This window comes from Cynara cardunculus, assembly GCF_001531365.2.
Source record: "Cynara cardunculus var. scolymus isolate 2C chromosome LG 8, CcrdV1, whole genome shotgun sequence".
Taxonomy (NCBI): Eukaryota; Viridiplantae; Streptophyta; class Magnoliopsida; order Asterales; family Asteraceae; genus Cynara; species Cynara cardunculus.
Window position 1 is genome coordinate 17,901,171 of NC_037535.1, and position 20,028 is coordinate 17,921,198.

A 20,028-nucleotide genomic window follows, 5' to 3' on the forward strand; every position below is an offset into this window, starting at 1 on the left:
ATAATAATAATAATAATAATAATAATAATAATAATAATAATAATAATAATAATAATAATAATAATAATAATAATAATAATGTAATTTAATTATTTTTGTCATTATTTATAAATAATAAAATTCAATTTCATTCCAATTCCTACAAAACGAGCACGCCAAATATTTCAAATCCTTCGTAATCAAGATCACTTCACTTCTAAATCCTTCCACGAAATCCGTATCCTTCAAAACCGTTCCATCAAACGAAACATCCGCAACCCGAACCCGTAACAAAACACTATAACAAAAGTGATTTTATAGGACTCCTAAAATGTAGAAGCGTCTTAAAAAGTATTTTATAGAACTTAAATTTATAGTACCAAACCAAGAAAGTCCTATCTAAAATGTGTTACAATAGGTTTATAGGACGTTTTTAGGTGTTTTAGCAACCTTTTTAGGACACTATTTGAAAAAGTGTTCTAGAAAATAACTAATAGGAAATTTTATTTTAAAAACGTTCTAAAAAAAGGTTGTTAAAACGTCTAAAAGTGAGTACTGTGAACTTATTATAACGCTTTTAGATATGACGCTTTATAGTTTCGTCCTATAAATGTAAGTTTTATAACGTATACTATTAGGTTGGTTAGACAATCTACGCGTCCTATAAAACCAATTTTACTGTAGTGAAGTGTGACCCAACATAACACAATTACTATGATTTCAGAATATCTTAACTCAGCCCAACCGGTTACAATGTGTAACCCAACCCAGTTATGGCGGTGTAAAAAATTCCCAACTTAATCTGTTACAAGATGTAACCGAACCCAAAAGTCTAACCAAACCCAACCTATTAAAAAGTGTAACCCAACCTAACCCGATCATAACGGTTTGAACAAAAATCCCAAACGAAACCAACCCATTTCAAAGTGTAACTCAACCCGACCCATTAGAAAGTGTAGCTCAACCCAACCCAATTACGAAGGTTTGAAAAAAATCCTATTAAAAATTGTAACCCAACCCAGCTCAACCGTTACAAAGTGTAACGTAATCCAATCTATTAAAAAAGTGTAACCCAAGCAAACCTAATTACGGCGGTTTGAAAAAATCCCAACCCCTTAAAAAGTGCAAGCCAATCCAACACAACCCATTAAAAAGTGTAAACCAACCCAACCCAATTACGACGATTTGAAAAAAATCTTAACACAACCCAACCCGTAACAATTTGTAACCCAACCCGACATGTTACCATGTGCACCCCAACCCATTATCGCGGTTCAAAACAAACCCCAATTCAACCCAACCTCTTAAAGAGTGAAACCAAACCCAACTCGTTATAAAATGTAACCTAACCAACCTATTAAAATGTGTAATCCAACGCAACCCGATTACAACATTTTGAATTCCAAACCAACCTAACATGTTACAAAGTGTAAGCCAACCCAATTACAACAGTTCGAGAAAATCTCAATCCGACCTAACCCAATTATGACGGTTTGTAAAAATCTCAACCTGTTAAAAACCAAATCCAACCTGTTAAAAGGTGTAACCCAACCCAACCCGTTACAAAGTGTATCCCAACCAAACAAAACTCCGGTGATTTGGAAAAATCTTAATCCAACCCAATCTGTTACAATGTGTAACCAAACACAACCAATTATAGACTATAGCGGTCTGAAGAAATCTCAACCCAACTCGTTACAAATGTAACCAAATCCAACCCGTTACAAATTGTAACCTAGCCCAGCCTAAAAAAAGTGTAACCCAATCCGATCATTACAAAACTGGGGACTATCAGCGACGGAAAAATCTGTCATTAAGGCCTATTCCGTCGCTGATAATATGTGGGTCAAAAGCTCATGGGTAATGCTATCAACTACGGGTCAGGGACGAAATTTAGCAAAAGATCAACGACGGATAGTTTAGCAACGGAACATTATCACCGACAAATTAACGAGGGAAGCATATTGGCGACATAACACTTTAGCGACGGATTAGCGATGGTATCTTTTAGCAATGGATTAACGAGGGATCTAATTAGTGATGGATTAGCGATAGAATCATTTAGCGACGACTTCGCGAGGAACCAAGAACTTTTAGTGACGATTTTTTGTCGCTAATTCGTCGCTAATTTTTAATAATTAAAAAAAAATTACATAATTTCGGTATTTATGATACAAAATATGCCCATAAAATAAGAAACAGAAATTGTACAACAAATTCAAACTAACAAATTCATACAATTTAAAATATCAAATCCATACAATCTAATGTTCAAATTCACACAATTTAAGTAACAATCTAACTGCCCGGAGGGGGAGGTGGGGGGAGGGGGAAACGTTCATTGACTGCCGCATAAACGCAGTAAAATGCTCCGATAACATGATCTGGTCGGCTAACTGGCAGCATGTCTAGCCTATTCGGCCTCCCTATCTCCCTTTCTCTTCTGTACCTACATCTTGGCCCGATGGCGTTCCTCCCACAACCACGCCTCCTCCTCTACCCTTGCTAACTTCTCTCTCAACTCCGCTACCTATAAATATTCAGTATTTGATAAAAATCAATAATTTATTCGCAATGAAAGTAATGAGAAAGTACAACAATATCACTGAAGTCACAATCAAGAATCTCATAGTCAATAATTTTTCCGTCATCTACAAAATCTTGGTTCTAGTTTTTAACGACTTTTTTAATAATAAGTTGACGTGCAACTTCGTGTTTTTTGTCATTCGAATATTTACAGATAATCTTGTGCTCTTCAAGTTTATTTCGAATTTTGTCAAAATCTTTTAACTTATCAGAACAGTCTTGAAGTTGAGCATTGAGAGCTTCTATTTGTATTTATGTACATCTTTTGGCTTCTAACGTGTTGTACATATCCTCATACATATGATCATAGGAAGGAGACGAGATGACACTACTAGAAAATAGAGTATCAGCGACGGAAAAAATTCGTTGCTAATCAGCGAGGGATAGGCCAAAAATCAATTACGTTGTTAATTAGTGAGGGACTTGCAAGGGAATGGATTTTTGGCTTATCCCTCACTAATCCTACGCTAATCAGTGAGGGATTTGCGATGGAGTTGGTTTTTGGCCTATCCATCGCAAATCCCTCACTGATTAACGACAGAATTGGTTTTTGGCATATCCCTCGCAAATCCCTCTCTGGTTAGCGACGGAATTGGTTTTTGGCCTATCTATTGCAAATCCTTCGCTGGTTAGCGACTGATTAGCCACGGACACGTGGCACCCGTCGCTAATTAGCAAGGGATTAACTTATTTTTCTTATTTTCTCATTTTTATCTGTTATATAGACACATGTGTATGTGTCATATATACATGTATATGTGTTATATGTATATATGATGTGTATATATTGGTTGCTAACCACGATTAGATCTATGTTTATAGTGTTGAAGATACATATATCGGATTATGTATATATGTTGTATATGTGTTTAAATGTATGTGTATATGTGAATGTATAAATAATGTGTGTTATATGTCCAAATGTGTATGTGTCATATGTATACATGTATGTGTAACATGTATATATATTCGTTAGCTCGTGTTATCATATGTATACACAATGGTTATATATGTGTGTTGGTTGCTAACCACGACTGGATCTATGTATATATTATTGAAGATATGTGTATCGGATGATGTATCTATGTTTAAATGTATGTGTATATGTGAATGTATAGATAATATGTGTGTGTTGTTTCGGCTTTATTGGGTTATATTGGGCTTTAATTAGTCTTAGTGAACTGTAATGGATCTATTGAGCTGCAATTCAATATTTTATTTTTTATTTTTTCATGTGTATGTGTTATTGTATACACGTGTATGTCTGATATGTATTCGTCGATCCGTATTATATAATATATATATATATATATATATGTAAATGATGTGTGTGTGCATGAGTTTGCTAACCGTATATATGTTTTTAATAATATATATGTATATGTGTTCTTATATGTTTTTATGCATGTATATAAATGTATAGATAATGTGTGTATCTTGTTTGGTAACCGCATATATATGATGCATGTGTTGTATATATGTATGTGTACATGTATATATGTTGTACGTGTATATGATATGTGTGTGTGCACGTGTGTGTGTATATATCATTGGGTTTTAATTTGTTCTAACGGGCGTTAATGGGTTATATTGGGTTTTAATTGATCTTAGTGAGTTGAGTTGTAATGGATCTTAGTGGGTTGCCATGCATCTATTAGACTTTTTTCAGTATCAATGGGTTTTAATGGATCTATTAGGCTTTATTTAATATCACTGAGTTTTAATGGATCTATTAGGTGTTATTCAATATTATTAGGCTTTAACGAGTTTTATTGAGCTTTCATCCGTTCTAACAGGTTTTAATGGACTATACTGGGTTTTAATGGTTCTCATTTGATGTATATTTAGAAAATTGATTATGTATATTCATAAAATTGATGTGTATATTTAGAAAAATTGATTATGTAAAAAATGATCATATGTAATTTTTTATTTTAAAAAAAACTAATTTTTTTGCGACGGTTTAGTGACGAAATATTTGTCACTAAATATACCCCTAACTAATCTATCGCTAAACAAAACCGTTGCTGACAGATTTCCGTCGCTAATCCGTCATAGAAAGTTTTCCATCGCTAATCCGTCGCAAAATACCGTCGTTGATCCGCGCCGAAAGCATTACCTACGAGCTTTTAACCAACAGACTATAAACAATCGATCAACGACAGAATAGGCCTTTAGCGACGGATGTATTTTCCAGTCGCTGATACTTCTCATTTTTGTGGTGTGAAGATGTTTCCACGCAGTCATGTTCTTCTACCATCATGCCTTTTCCATTGCTTTGTATTATTTTGGATTTTTCACTTGTGATCTTTGCCTTTTGCCTTTGGAACCACATTTTCTAGCAACTTTGTTAAAATTAGAAGCAACTAGAGACAGAGTCACTAACGCTTTGCATGGATAAACCATCAGCCCAACTGTCGCTAGTGACATCGTCACTGTGATCCTCATAATCTTTAAAATATGTGTCATAATTATTAGGAAGTGACACTGATCCAGACTTCTTGCAGTCGAAGAGACAAAAGCAACATTTGTGTTTTTTGGATCTTTGAAGACGTTTTTCCTAAGTAGTTGTTTAGTTTGCTCATGATTATACAAAATGTCGCTCAAAATTACATCATACTAATCAAGAAATAAGTTCTATAACATATCAAATTATGTCTTAATATTTTATGTATGGATTCTGATGTTTGGAGATGAATGCATTGAACTTTAATGACTTCTGGTTTGGTTTTCTTAACCTGTAATACAAGGGTATTTGGAGATCAATAAAAAAAAACAAATATAAGAGTAAAAAATGTTTTTTTCAAACAGTTTATTCAGCATAACAAACAAACAATAATTTTATTTAATATATTCATATAACTTTATATATAAATCCAACTGTATCTATACATGACTTAGGGGTTGTTGAGTCGCGGGTTAATGGGCTTATATAGGATATCTGACTTATTCGGTAAGCCATACAAGGTTGTTCGGTTGTGGCTTAATGATACAAATAACGACTTATTTGATCAGCTGGTAACCCATACAAAGTTGTACGGTTTTGTCACTTTTTCAATCTTCTTTTCTGATACAACTTGTGGGCTTCTTGTAGATTTCTTTTGATTTTTCGGGTTTTTGGTGTTGCTTCGAAGAAGAGAAGAAACATGTTTTTATTTATTTATTTGATTTTTATTTTTTAGGCTTCTAAGCCTGCAATTGGTTTTTCTGTTTTTTTGATTTTTTTTACAGAATCTGGGATTAAACTTAATGATGATGGGTGTTCCTTGTTAAGGAAGAAGGACCATTGTTATCTACATGTGGGTAAAATTGAAAAAGAAGAAGCAATCTTGACGAAATAAGTGTAAAGTTGTAATTTAGACAGTTTATTCAATACAATAATTGAACAACTAATCCATACGATCTCTACAGACATCTTTAATCCATACAACGCTTAATAAAAATAACAAACAAACAGCCTTTTAATGAAAAACAACGAAACAGCCCCTGAGTCATGATTGATGTCATGGTCCTAAGAAAAAATTGAGGATGACATTCAAACGGCCTATCGAAGTAGTATATAATTGAAAACAAACTCGTCGATACAAATGGATGAATCAGTTAATCAATTTGTTTAAAAAAAATTAAATAGACCAGATCAGGAAATTAATCAATTTGATTTAAAAAAATTATTTAATAATTAATCGGTAGGCTTTTGCAGAAACTTGTTAACAAAAACTAAATTATTAATTTAAAAAAATATAAATAAATATATTTATAAAAAGAAAACACGCCCAGTGGGACTCGAACCCACAATCGCCTGATTAGAAGTCAGACGCCTTATCCATTAGGCCATGGGCGCTTTTTTGTTTCATGTTATAACTCTCATACTTAAAATTACAAATTATGTAAATTTAATGCATTTATTTTTAAAAGTGACCTGTAATTGGTTGTCAATAGATTCCATAATCAAGAAATACTGATAGAGCTGTAAACGAACAATTCGTGAACCATTCGGCGGAAAGTTTGTTTATTTAATAAATGAACGAACATGAACAAAAGTCTCGTTCGTTCATTTATGTTCGTTTATATATTAAATTTAATATATAATCTTTTATTTATTTACTTTGAATTCAAATAATATTTATTTATGTTCGTTTAGCCCGTTTGTTTATGTTCGTTTAGCTCGTACGCTTATGTTCGTTCTTTTAGCATGTTAACGAACAAACATAAACGAACACGAACACAAAGATTTTCGTTCGTGTTTGTTCATTTGTTCGGTTAAGTTAAACGAACGAACATGAACAAGCCTCTGTGCGTGTTCGTTCGGTTCGTTTACAGCCCTAGAAATGCATCCACCAATTTGCTTTTAAAATGAAGTTTATATATTTTCAAATCACAAACCAACTTTTATACGTCTCGAAATTAAAGTTTAATTATTCGGAAATACATCTTTCCATTTTTCTGAAATTAAAACAGAAGAAAGATTAGTGTTCTTGTAGCACAACCCGAAATCATCTAAACTAAAGGAAATTTCTTTGAAACGAGCCCGAAGAAAACCTAGAAGTGAGTCCTTGTGCCATATTCTCGGCATCCAGTTTCACTTTTTGTCGTCCTGCCGTCAAATCTTTCTCTCGATCCCAAGGTTTCCATGGATGATCTCCCTCCCATTCTTGTTTCTGTTTTTCCTGCCCTTCTACTTTTGACTTCTTCTTCGACCGAACCCGACTTGCCTCTTGATGCTTTTCCACCAATGATTTTGACCTTTTCGCTTTGTTGTACTTGTCCACCATTTCCGCATCATCATTATTACTTGTTTTCTTCTCTAGGTCATCAGCAGCAAGTGCTGCAGCTACGTTATATGCCTCCAAGTAACTGCCAAGCGACACAAGATACAAATTTTACAAATCCCTATGCTAAACTATCGGTTCAAATTCATGAAGATGTTGTTGCATCGTATCAAACTATTCCCACGTGGTCACAAAAGCTATGTTTGGCTAATAAACTAATTACGTTCAATAAAAATGACATGTTAAAATTATTCAACTCTTAACATAAGAGCATGATTGACAATAAGTGACAAAAAAAACCTCCTAGAGCTTATCAAAAAGCTAGCTTATAAGCTAGTTTATGATTTTAGGAAAGGAGCTTTTTCAATAAACTAAAAAATAAGCCAGCTTATAGTTGCCAAACATGAAAGCCACACTGACTTGTATCCTTTATATAACTAGCAGTACTTGCATGGGAGTTTTCACTTCTGTAGTTCTACAGATACTAGCAAATGTGGCTTATAATAAACAAAGATACAAAAAAATGGTGCACTGAACCACAAGGGTGGTGCCTGATTGGTTTGAGCTTGGCTCCAAAGGTTAAAAGTACCAGGAGGTCCCAGGTTCAAATCCAAGTAGGAATAAAAATCCCCTTATGGCCACGGAGGTTCAAATGCGGTGACTCCGGGCTATCTGCAAAGCAGGTGGTCGCCCTGAGATTATTCGGCTCGCATAGTGGGTTGAATATCCAAGTTAATAAAAAAAAAAAAAAATCGTGCAACTGGTAATTGGGGTTTGTGACCCTGATAATCTCTTAACCGAGTTGAATAAAGTAAAGAAGGATATTTTAGGTATTATTCAGATATGGTGGAAGATTGTAGAGTGTAAAGTAAAGAGCTGACATACTTCATTTTTGCCTTCTGGGCTCTATCTGAAGGGGTATCAGTCCAAGCACTGGTATCACCCCGCCCTTCTCTCGAAGTTCTGCTAAAACTTTTTGTTGATTGCTGTGTTGCCACACCAGGCTAAGGAGAAAAGAGTCAAAAAAGCAGCAAACAGATTGACATCAGAAAAGGTATAATAAGAAACAATACTGAGAACTAGCTGTTTTCCCATGAAAAGTAGCCTAAAGCTACTACTTTCCTTCAGACCCAAGTTGCAGCCCAGAAAAAAAAAAGTTTTTCTTTTTTCACTTGAGTTGAATCGCAAAAAATCTCAAGAATCAAGATGTTTTAGTGCCACTTTCGACTTCATGATTAATCTTGTCCACATATTAGAACCAAAACCCTTGGGAGAGCTGGGTTCTAGTGTTCTACACAAGTACATGATGATATAGCAGATAAGGGTGTCCAATAGGGAGTTATCTGTAGAGTAGCACCTACCTAAAAACTAGTCAACGGGTCAATTTACAGCAGCCAGGTGGCATCCCCCCAGGCCCCCCACAGCTCCCATAAAGGAAACAAGATGATATTCTGTAATGACCTAGCCCCGGAAAACCGTTTTAAGAAATGGCAGGCATATCACACAAGATGAACAGCGAAAGCATCTAAATAAAGCCTTACTTTCCTTTCGGGAGGTAGTGTTGTCATCCATTCATCTCTTCTTCGTTCCTCTTTTACGTCCATGTCTGCTAAGAGTGCGTCATCACCCTCCATAGAAATACCTGCCAGAAAGAAACAGTTTTGTAATCTTATAATTGATGGAGATCAGCTACTCCAGTTATACTGAACTTTCAAACATTAAAAAGGACTGAAACTTCAAAACATGTAGTATTTCTGTAATAATTGAAATCAACACGTGAAATACTTGAGACTCCGTCTTCCCTAAGATCCAAGCCTACCATATGTACAGCATAATTAACACACGGAACTTTCAAGCTATACTTAAAGAGGCACGAATCCTTGGAAGTATTTCCTAAACATCCAACACCGACCCTTTTACTTCTGCAATTCAACTATTCAAGTATTCAGGTTGGGTGACATTGCTGGAGGTTATCAAGAGCAAAGGAGGTCCAGATACTTCTATCTTGATCACTGCAAGTCATATTTAGGTGGTGCCAGTTCCCAATGAATGGAAGTCTGAAACCAAGGCTACATTTGCAAAAAGTCATATTCCATCAGCAGCCGAGGACTGAGGTGGTCCTCCGGCGTATGTAAGAAATGGATCAAAACACTCGAACCGTCGCGTCTGTTGGGAACAGACACGACTCCTGCCAAAATAACCAACTTAACCGCTGGTGGCTATATAAGATTTGAATTCGATGAATGCAGCGTGACGATCTAAGTGCACACTGTTACTCTGCCGAATTTTTGTCTCTTAAGGTACATAAACAAGCAAGGAATTATGTGTTTGTGATCTTGGATTTTGCCTGAAATCCAGATCACTGTTCTTGGATTATCCCAAATCTGATTTCGTGATACCCCGGGCTATAGGGTCGAAATCACAGATTTTGGAAAGTGTTTTATACACGATCCTTGAATTATCCAAGTATTTTGATATTCTATTTCCAAACTCTAACAACATATCTTTTAGGTGGCATGGAGAACCTACCCCATATTCAACATATGGTGCGTTCCAACTTGTAACAAATTGGCATAAAGACTTCACCAAAATCATATTTAGATGTTACTTAAGTTGTATGTTCCAGGTGTGGGAGCCCTAATCTCAACACTCACAATACAAACAAAACCCCATATAAAAATATGTGGAGAAAAAAGCATATGTACGGAAGTAGCAAAACGAAGATGCAAACATGGAACATGAACACCAATCACATTGCCCATAGCAACAATTACATCCACAATAACACCAAAGTGCAAATGCAACTAGAAAAGAGTTGTCTTGCACAACAAAAAAAATTAAAAGCATAATGCAAGGATTGTCATTGGACATGAATGAGGACTACCAAGAAAAATTTAAAAAGGGGGCAGTTTCCGTTTATGTCAACGTTGTTGGCATAGTGTCTCAATTATTTAGTTTTTTGTGATTCAAGGTAACTGCAACTAAGCTATTTGTAAACATAAAATGATAAAATATAGCATGATCATGCCATTTAGTTTTTGGCGAGCAAGGCACACAGGATGGCAAGCTATGCTCATCAGCAGCACCTGAATTGCTGGCGAACCTTCTAATTATTTAAATCACATTTGTTTGTTTTTACACTTTCTTGGGTCTAGAACATATATATTCCATTAGACATTAAGATAATGATAAGCAAGTTCATTCAATAAATCATTTTACACAGTTGTGTCAGTGTCATGCAGGTAGGATGTGAGTCACATGATCATATCTAGTCCTTTACATTGCTCTAGAGTAGAGAGTGAGAAAAAAGAACTCACCTTGCAAACGCCTCCATTGTGCAGCTTCACGCATAGCTTTCAACTCCAACTACAAAAGGAAAGCAACAAAATTAGATTTCATAACAAAGAACTATTACTATTCTGCTAAAATCCAGGTAGACATGTACCTTAAATCTTTCCTTTTCCTCCTTCTCGTCAATTTTATCATCCATTGCTTTTCGCTAAAATAGAGAACGTGGTAAGAAAACTAAGATCGCTAACTCAACAAGCGTTCACAAGTATATAATATTCAGTGTCAACACATGAAGAAAGAACCAACGGTACCAGCCTCTGAAGAGCAACAAATTAGAAGAACCAAAAGGCAAACAAAAAAAGCAAAGTGTAATATGCTTGGATCTATAATATATCACAAAATTTTGTATCAGACTGTCAAACAAATGTCACTCAAAAATTAAGTGATGCATGTTTAACAAGCCACTCTTTAATAAATACAATCAATCGAGCAGAAGCAGGAGCCAGAAAACCAATACAAAATTATGATGATGTCATGCACCCATCTAGAGGCCCAAGCCCATTCCTTAGTAATATTCTAGAATAGTTAAAAGAGGGTATTTTGAGTACTCCTTAGAATAACTTTTAGTATAAATAGGGAGGATGCGAGGAGTGTGAGGAGGCAGAAAATTAGTGGGTTCTATTTGGGTCGAATGCTAGTTTGTTCTTTGTTTTCGTTGTTAATTGAAGCATTTGACAGTGTCCTTATCATTTGGTTTCCATTTCAATTGTGCAAACGATTCAGTTCATAACAGATGAACAATCTAAACAAAGAACTTATACCTCAAAAAGAAGTTCAAAAAACATGTGAATAGAAATCATCCTGGAAAAGAATTACACGATCCTAATAAACACGTGACACCCAAGCAGGGGCATTACGGCTTACACCCAAAGGAAAAAAAAGATGATAACTACACAAAAAATAAAGAAAGATCAGACTTAACCTCTTGTTGCAATTGTTCAATGATCATGCCTCATATAATAAACGAATTAAAACAAACCAAATGAGAGCATCTGTGTCTTGCTTAATATTGGTTCATGTCAATTCTTCCTCCGAATGCACGCATATACTAACAACCAAGTTAGGGTCTTTTGCTGAAAAGTATAAATCATCCACAAGGACATTGATCTAAATCCCAACAAAAGAAAGTTCTACTTCTTATGAAATAGTATTGTTATTGGTCATCCACCAAAACTTGACCCTAATTCATAGGAAAAGCAATTCTAAATGCAAGCATATATGTCAGGCAGGAGAATACAAACAGTTGAAAACAAAAATATGAATACTAAATTTTCAATTATTAGCCGCTGAGCTTTACTGACAATAACATACAGTCAATTAAGGAAGCTTTCTGCAACTCAAAATAAAAGCATATAAAAGCTTTTCAAGATATCATGGCAAGTGTTGACAGTGCATAATACAAACCTTGACAGGATCTTGTAAATCCTTGAAAGCTTTATTCAACTTAATGAATGCTTGATGGGCTTCTGGATGAGGGCATTTGTCAGGGTGAACCATAAGAGACAGCTTCCAATATCTGAAAGCACATAAATATAACAGGTAGTTAAACATATATTGAATAATATAATTGCTAGAAATCAGTGCAGGAACCATATATGTCGTTACTATCAATTGACTAATATATGCATATTATCTTAGAAGCATTATTCAAATTGCTAACAAGAGATGAGTTTATGCTCAGGGAGATCAATGAGCAGCATGCTTGCTGCAATAAGAACAAACCTATAAAATCAATTAGTGCAAAAAGGTAACCAATTATAGAGAAACAAACTAGAACATGTTATACAGAAAGTAAAGGTATCACTCAAGGCCATGACTACAACACAATACACATGAAGAGATGCATTTCATCAATATAAATTTCACCGTTTATCCTCAATGAGTATCGGACCTCTTAAGGAATCATGTAAATGAGTATGATGTAGTCATGTAGACCTAATCCTGTTCAACAAATTATGCCATCTAGTCATATTATCATAAGTCATTCAATTTGACTGTGGCCACAGAAACCAAAATTCATTTGTCCTTAACATTGCTTCAAGTGGCTACCAAACGAACTCTGGTAGAGATAGTTGTAAACCATCAAAGTAAGATGCATAACATAGATAATAAAAATCTAAAAGAGCAGTAAATTGTAAATACGGCTTGCCTTTTCTTAATGTTGTCAGCTTGCATATTCCTATTGACACCAACAATATCATATGGATTATCAATCTCTGCTCCCATAATTCTTGTGACCTGATCACATAAAAGTTACAAAGTTAATAAGCTAATGTCATATATATATACACATCAACATAAGTTATATACATATGGTCTAGAACATAAAACATGAACAAATTCATAATCCATCAATTCCATGATATGCAATAATTGAAACTTCCAGATATCCTATATTAATAGCAATTATTTCCTTTTTGGCAAAGTTTCAAGCTAAAGTTACTTATTCACTCATTTCCATCATTACCAATTATTTTTCGTCCACAAGATTCACCTGTTCAGTTATTATAGAAAGCTATCTAGACATCTGACTAATAGTCAAACACTTCAATCATACTATAAGTCAATTCATTTGTTGCAACTTTCACGGAACACGGGGGTATAAATTAATAAACAGAAGAACTCCTGCGAGAATAATACACCAGTCACTAAAATGCTTAAGGTCTCTTTCAGGCTAATGATTGCCTTAAATTTTAAAGGAAGAAGCAATACAGACCAATATGGTGTCTGATTCTCATACTTTCATGGCGCTTATCAAGAATTAACCATTTCGTCATCAAAATATTCAATACTTTCCTGTCAATGGTTGCATGCACAACATGTAAAGCACCAGAAAGTTTTTGAAAACCCCAGATCAAGACATACAAAAATGGAAGTACAACTTTGAGAAATATATAAAAAGTTAAGAGATTTAAAGGGAAGATGAAGTGAAAACCGGGATGCACAAAATTCTACTCATCATTTTCTGTTGAGTTAAAAACTCATCATTTCAATACAAAGGGTAGGTGGGGTTGATAGGTATGAAAGTTTATTAACAGATTGTTTTTGAGAGTTGAAACCTAGTGAAAAGTAGTTCTGAAAAACAACATTAAAAAGAAAAGTAAATGGAGACCTCCTCAAAACGCTCTGCATCATTGGCAGATGCAGCCTCATGGACCACAGCAGGAGGTGGAGGTCCAATAAATAGAACATCGTCTTCACCAACTTCAGCCTCCCTACATTTATATAAGATGTGTTAGAATAGCAGCACTGAAACTATATTTAAGAAAGTAATGTCAAGGAAAGAGATATATTCATCTGCCTCTATTTGTTCATGGATCAAGAAATGAGGAGGCATTGTATTAGATAACAGCTGTGACCACACAAAAGCTTCTGGACAAAGAAATTCCAATACCTTAACTCAGCCTCTGCTTCGGTTAATTTAGCTGCTGCAGCAAGCAATTCAGCAGATGGCATTGCAGGTCCAATAACCCTGAAAACTCAAAACAGATTTGCATGAACCAGAAGAATGAAAGTAACCACAAGATACTGATAAAGATAAACACAAAATACTTTCACAATCCTGTTGGCAAGAACTAATAGCACATTAGAAATCCTAATGAATACATTTCATTGTTGATTATTAATTCAGTTTCTCCCAAAAGCTTCTTCAATAAGCTTTAGAGAAACTAAACAGCTTGATCAGAACAGTAAACACTAACTACAAGGTAGATGTTATACTAATCCAAAGCTAAGAACCAAACGTTTTGCAGTACAGAAGGGTAATAGATCAATATAATTGCAGATAGTGCCATTTAAGCATAAATTCAAGATAAAATCACTTAAAATGATGACACTGAACTCATCAGAGGTTTCTTATGTTAATTTTTTTTGCACTAAGCTAATAACTCTAAACATATCTTCCTCTCTATCAACAAAAGTTTGTCTGCCTTACCTCTTGCTAGGAGCTGCAACATCTTCTTGTGCACATGGAAGCTTTGAGCCACCATCAGCAGGTACGTGTTCCTCATTTGGTTGTTCAGCTGATAAATCATTATGCTGATCATGATTATCAATAAGCGGACCTTGAGTTTCCAGTTTAGGGCGTATAACAGCTCCAACAACCTCGAGAGTTGGACGAACATCAGAAGGCAACAGAAAGACTAAACGACCATTTTCATTGAGGCTCAAGGACAAGAATAGCTTTCGCAAATACTGTACTAAGGACTTCTCAGATAGACCAGATATATCAACGGCTTGTCCATCATCAATCATGCGCAGAAGCTGCGGAAAATCAACGGTTCAGTAAATTTGCCAAAACCTATTCATTTTTTTTAATAATATACATTATTGAATATATTACCATGAAAAAAACCAATAAATCAAAATAAGAACATGGATAGCCGGTTGACCACTTTATAATCCCTGAGAAGGCTTTATGTTTGTGTAGTCCAGTGTCGGATAATATGGGAGCATTCATACAGACTGTCATTTCTCTTTGACTGAGCTCACAGCATATCGTCCACAGCTTAACATTAAGAGTATCCAATATTGTATTTAACATCAATTTACTCACTACTAGGAAGAAGATACAACATTCATAAGAATGCTTGAAACATTCAAGCATGTTGCAGAGTTCTAATATTCAAGCATCAAGCATGTTGCAGACTGACACTAATTGTATTCCTATGTATGATGAAACAGAAAACTTAAAGAGGTACACAACGGACATGTGGATCTACACCCGCTTGATACAATTTATAGTTGGTTTTCTGATGACAAAAAATAGCTTTCGGATGATTTCTTGAAAACAAGTCACATCTCCATTTTTTCCAATGACACCCACTTGATACATTTCTTGAAACCTGTTAAAGATGGTTTCTTAAAATAATTCATGTTTCTTTTTTTTACCGTAACTTACTCATCAATGAGAAAATAGGTATCATCAGTCAACAATATTTTTATTCTTCCCTTTAGAGTACATTGATACATGGTCTTACAAAAAGCCAGAGGCGTACGCCATGAGGCGCGCCTCAGGGCGGTTTGGTCCAAAAACGAACATGAGACGCCGCCTCAAGATATCCAGTAGGGACGTGCGCCTTGGTGGTGTGAGGCGGGCGTTGGGGGGGTGAGGCAGGCGTTGAAGCGGTAGCGGTACCAAGGCGTGAGTTTTCTTCCCCGATAGAAAATCTCACCCTTTTTTATTTAAGGAAATAACTAATAATTAAAAAACCGTAATATTATAAGGAAGCTCATTGGCCTCTTTTCTATGTAGCCCAATTTCTTTTCTTTTGCCAATAAATTAAACATAGAACTTCTCCCAAAAGTCAACCGATCAACAAAGCAATGCTTTATACTATTGTCGACTTCTTCTCCTCTCTGGCTCTCTCTTCTGTATTACTTCTTGTCTCTCCAATGGCTTGTACGGTTGTAACTGCTAGTTCTAGGCTTGTACCTTCACTACTTGTAAGCAATTTCTCTTTTCTTCTGTAAGCATATTTCAGTTTCTGCATATTTTTATATAGTATCAATATTTATATGTTCTGTAAGAATCTGCATGTTCTTTTATGTGTTAAGCTTTTTTTGTATAATCTTTGATATATATATATATATATATATATATATATTCTGATTTATGTACGTATTCTGTTTTTATGTATACGGTATATTTTTATGTTCATATTTTGTTTTTGTTATGTATATATGCTGTTTTTATGTACATATCCTGTTTTTATGTACAATTTGGTTTAATGTATAGTATATAATATGTCCTTTTATGTGTTATGGATTTATGAATTTTCTTGGGCTTACGCCTCACGTACCTAAGGGAAAAATGCCTCGAGGCTTGTTTCTGTTCTTTAAAACCTTGCATTGATATACACTAGAAGTTAAGAAGTATAGCCTCCATTCCAAAAAACGCAATACTTGACTTGGCACATAGCTCATTAGAAGTTTTTGACAAATGATCAAATGCTAAAGATACCCCTTAAGAAGACAAACTTAAGGAAACTTGTGGATGACAATCATTCTCACCAATATCTTTTCACAATTGCTAATTGACATATAGGTACAAGGTACATCTGCAAAAGGTTCTTTACCACCAAAAAGTTGCTCATTTTTGGGACAACCAAAAATAGGAAGTGTTGCATTTTTTGGGACAAATGGGTTATAATTAGAAGGCATTATAGCATAACAAAATTTAGTTATGACAGAATATAGAACCTTTAGATGAATCTGTGTCATAGCCACAAGATAAACAAGTAAAAGATTTCCTTGCACACCAAACCATACATGAAAATAAAAAAATCTTCTCTCCAGAAAATTGTTGTTATAGTTCAAGATTGTCATTGTTCTGATTATCTAGATGCAGTAAGAGGATGTTTTGGAGGTAATATCAAATGGATCTAAATTTTATAGAACATGTTCAATTGAAGAAGCCCACTGCTAAAGACCAACTTGGAAAGATGATTCCTCATCCAAATTGCCTTCTTAGAGTTTCCTATATCACAACCAACCTCTTAATCACCCTCTGTCGTTTGCTACAAATCAATTATGACATCCAAGCCTCACTTGATTTCAGTATCCGGACACTAAATAAGATCTAAACCATCTCGGCATTCATATAAAAGTTATGGGTCAGATAGCCAAAAAAGCAACACTTCAAATCTTCAATGCCAATACTAAACCGGGATCACCAAATCATTAAGAAGTCAAGCATATTTCTCCTACATGCTACAAAATTCATAGTCAAAGACCCTGTTTGCATATTATTCAACAATGTTTGAGGAGGCAACAAGTTTACCAATAGGGGCTTTCTTGCTAGAACTGTACTGTAAATTAATTCAACAAAGAGAGTACCACTCAGCAGTACAACCTTCTACAACCAATTGTATTCTCTAATTTACATGAATTCCATTTAGTTATAGCAGAAATTGAAAATTATGTACTCCTGGTTTTATTCACCGAGCTACTTGTCAATTTCTGATGTTAGATCTGATACTTCCCAAATGCAAAACTGTTTTGGGTGTTGTTATATGATAAATACCAATAACAAATATATTTGTAATACTTGTCATAAAGTTTATTGTAAAATCCATGTCCGTTTTGGAATTAGAAAGCAACCCATTTGAAGTTCAGTAACATGCAACTCTTATTAGGAGAAGAGGGATTAAACATAACAGCATCACCTTGTACAATGGCTAACATCATTCCAGATTGTTAGCGGAAATCCTATAAAATACCAAAAAACGTATTTCCTTGACCTAGATTCAGTATTTCCGTTAGTAACACAAAAAGAATGCAAACATACAGTCACGAATAGGGATAGCACCTGTTCCAAATCATCAGCTACAGCAGGGAACTCTTTCAATATATACTTCACCACGTCTACAGGATCACTCCTAGGCAAATTACTATCACCATCAGAAAATCCATATCCCTTCTCCTCCGACTCCGTATCTGAATCCGAAACCTTCCTTTTACCCTCTCGATTTGATCTCCGTCTACTGCTCCCTTTCTTTCTATCTTTATCACTTCTCTCTCTTTTCTTTTTCTTCCGCCTCTCTCTCCTCTTCTCTTTCTCCCTCCTTGAACTCCCTCTTTCGCTGCTCCGCCGATGCCTCCGTCTGCTTTTGTGCCGCCTCGAGGAAGATTCGTCATCGCTTTCAGAAGAAGAATTTGGAGAAGATGACGATGACGGGGATGAAGATGAGACGGAGTCTTCCAAGTATCTCTTCTTCTTCTTCTTATCCGTTTTATTGGAATTTTCCCCCATTTGTTGGTTTAGAAACCTCTGGTCTGATTTCCAGGCAGAGAAATTGACGGCCGACTTCGGAGCAGATGTTTATACTTTCACTAAATTACTGTACGCCCCTTCAAGATCTTGTATTTTGAAAACTACCCCCTTTAAGTTTTAGTGGGGTAGTCCAACTTACCATAAACCAGTTTTCCTTTTTTGGTTTTGACTTTTTGATGGTCAAATGAGTTCATGTTTTGACTTCAAACATAAATAAATAAATTAGATTATATATTATTGAAGAAGACGAAGGATCATGTAAGAATAGAAGTTGAGCTGAGAAGCGTGTAAAGGGATCTGGACCATTGGTTGCTGTAAATTTCTCCTAGAGATGGTAAAAAAAAAAACGAAACTGATGGTGAAAACCGAAAACCAAAACTTTTGGATCGGGTTCGGAGACATCTTATCGGGGACGGGATGGGGATCGGGACATATTCGGGGACGGAGACGGGGGCAGGGGCGGTGATCACCAGCCCGGCCTGGCTCGATATGTGTATATATTTATTTTAATTTATATACATGCATACATACATCATTATAAGAATATACCAACATTAAAATTTAAAATATTTTTATCCACTTTAGTTCAACACTCCAAATAAGGCTAACGAAAAAAATCTAGTTTATTATCATGAAATCGTGATGTTAGTTGTATAATGTTTGAATTTTTGTTTACTTTTACAATGTAATATAAGATGTTGTTTGTAATTGGTTTGATTATGTTTGAGATATTTAGATTTACATCTTTAGAAAAATTGTAATTTACTTTTAGTTAGGAAAATTAACATATTGTAATTAATTTCATATTGGTTCGGGTTTCGGGTTCGGATATAACCAACGGCGAACAGGGAAACCAACGGGAAGAGGAGGATTTTTACCCTTAACAGGTTCCCCAACGGGGATCGGTGAAACCGTGGGGATCCCCGATAAGATCCTCGACGGGGATCGGGACGGTTTTAGTTATCGGATTCGGGAACATGGATACCAATAACTGGCCCAAACCCAGCCCGTTGCCATTCCTAATCTCACCCCATCCCATGAATCACGCTTGATAAGAGTATTGATCGGATGCATTTCCATGCATCTCATTAGTGTTGATCTTTCATTAGGATTGATCCAATGATGAAGATCTCTTATTACCCTTCTTTTTGAATGAATTTATACAAAAGTTATTGTTTATGTCTAGTTTTTGTGATTGTATGTAGATAGTGATTATGATCTTGTATGTTGCATGTTCATCGTTAATGGATTTTTTTTCCTTCTAGAATTATGACTGTGTTCTTGAAATTAAGGGATCTCTTAAATATCTGTTATGGGTCTATGAATGAAGAATCCTACATTTCTTTTCCAAAAAACATCTGGTTGGTGATGGTGATGGTGATGGTGTATATACATATATCATATTGTTATTTATTTATTTTTAACGGAACAAAGACAAAAAAATGGATACAAAGACCAAACTACCCCTGAGTTGACGGAAGTTATTAAACGGAGTTAGTGACAGGGACCTATGGTGTTACAAAATATGGAACATAGAGACAGGGGTGCATACAAGCTTTCGGGGTAGGG

At 35.2% G+C, this 20,028-nt stretch overlaps 1 protein-coding gene and 1 non-coding gene across 2 annotated transcripts; both read right to left on the reverse strand.

Moving 5' to 3' along the window:
- Nucleotides 1–6,333: 6,333 nt before the first annotated feature.
- On the reverse strand, nt 6,334–6,406 carry TRNAR-UCU. The gene has a single exon. It is a non-coding gene; the product is annotated as a tRNA-Arg (tRNA).
- A 526-nt stretch (nt 6,407–6,932) lies between these two features.
- On the reverse strand, nt 6,933–18,457 carry LOC112516609. The gene is made up of 11 exons (XM_025123750.1): nt 17,995–18,457; nt 14,620–14,948; nt 14,080–14,157; nt 13,798–13,900; nt 12,835–12,923; nt 12,090–12,201; nt 10,780–10,833; nt 10,652–10,700; nt 8,876–8,976; nt 8,220–8,338; nt 6,933–7,419 (listed from the first exon to the last, which is right to left on the reverse strand). The coding sequence occupies exons 1-11, from the start codon at nt 18,436–18,438 to the stop codon at nt 7,068–7,070; spliced, it is 1,830 nt and encodes a 609-aa protein (XP_024979518.1). The 5' UTR covers nt 18,439–18,457; the 3' UTR covers nt 6,933–7,067.
- Nucleotides 18,458–20,028: the final 1,571 nt, after the last annotated feature.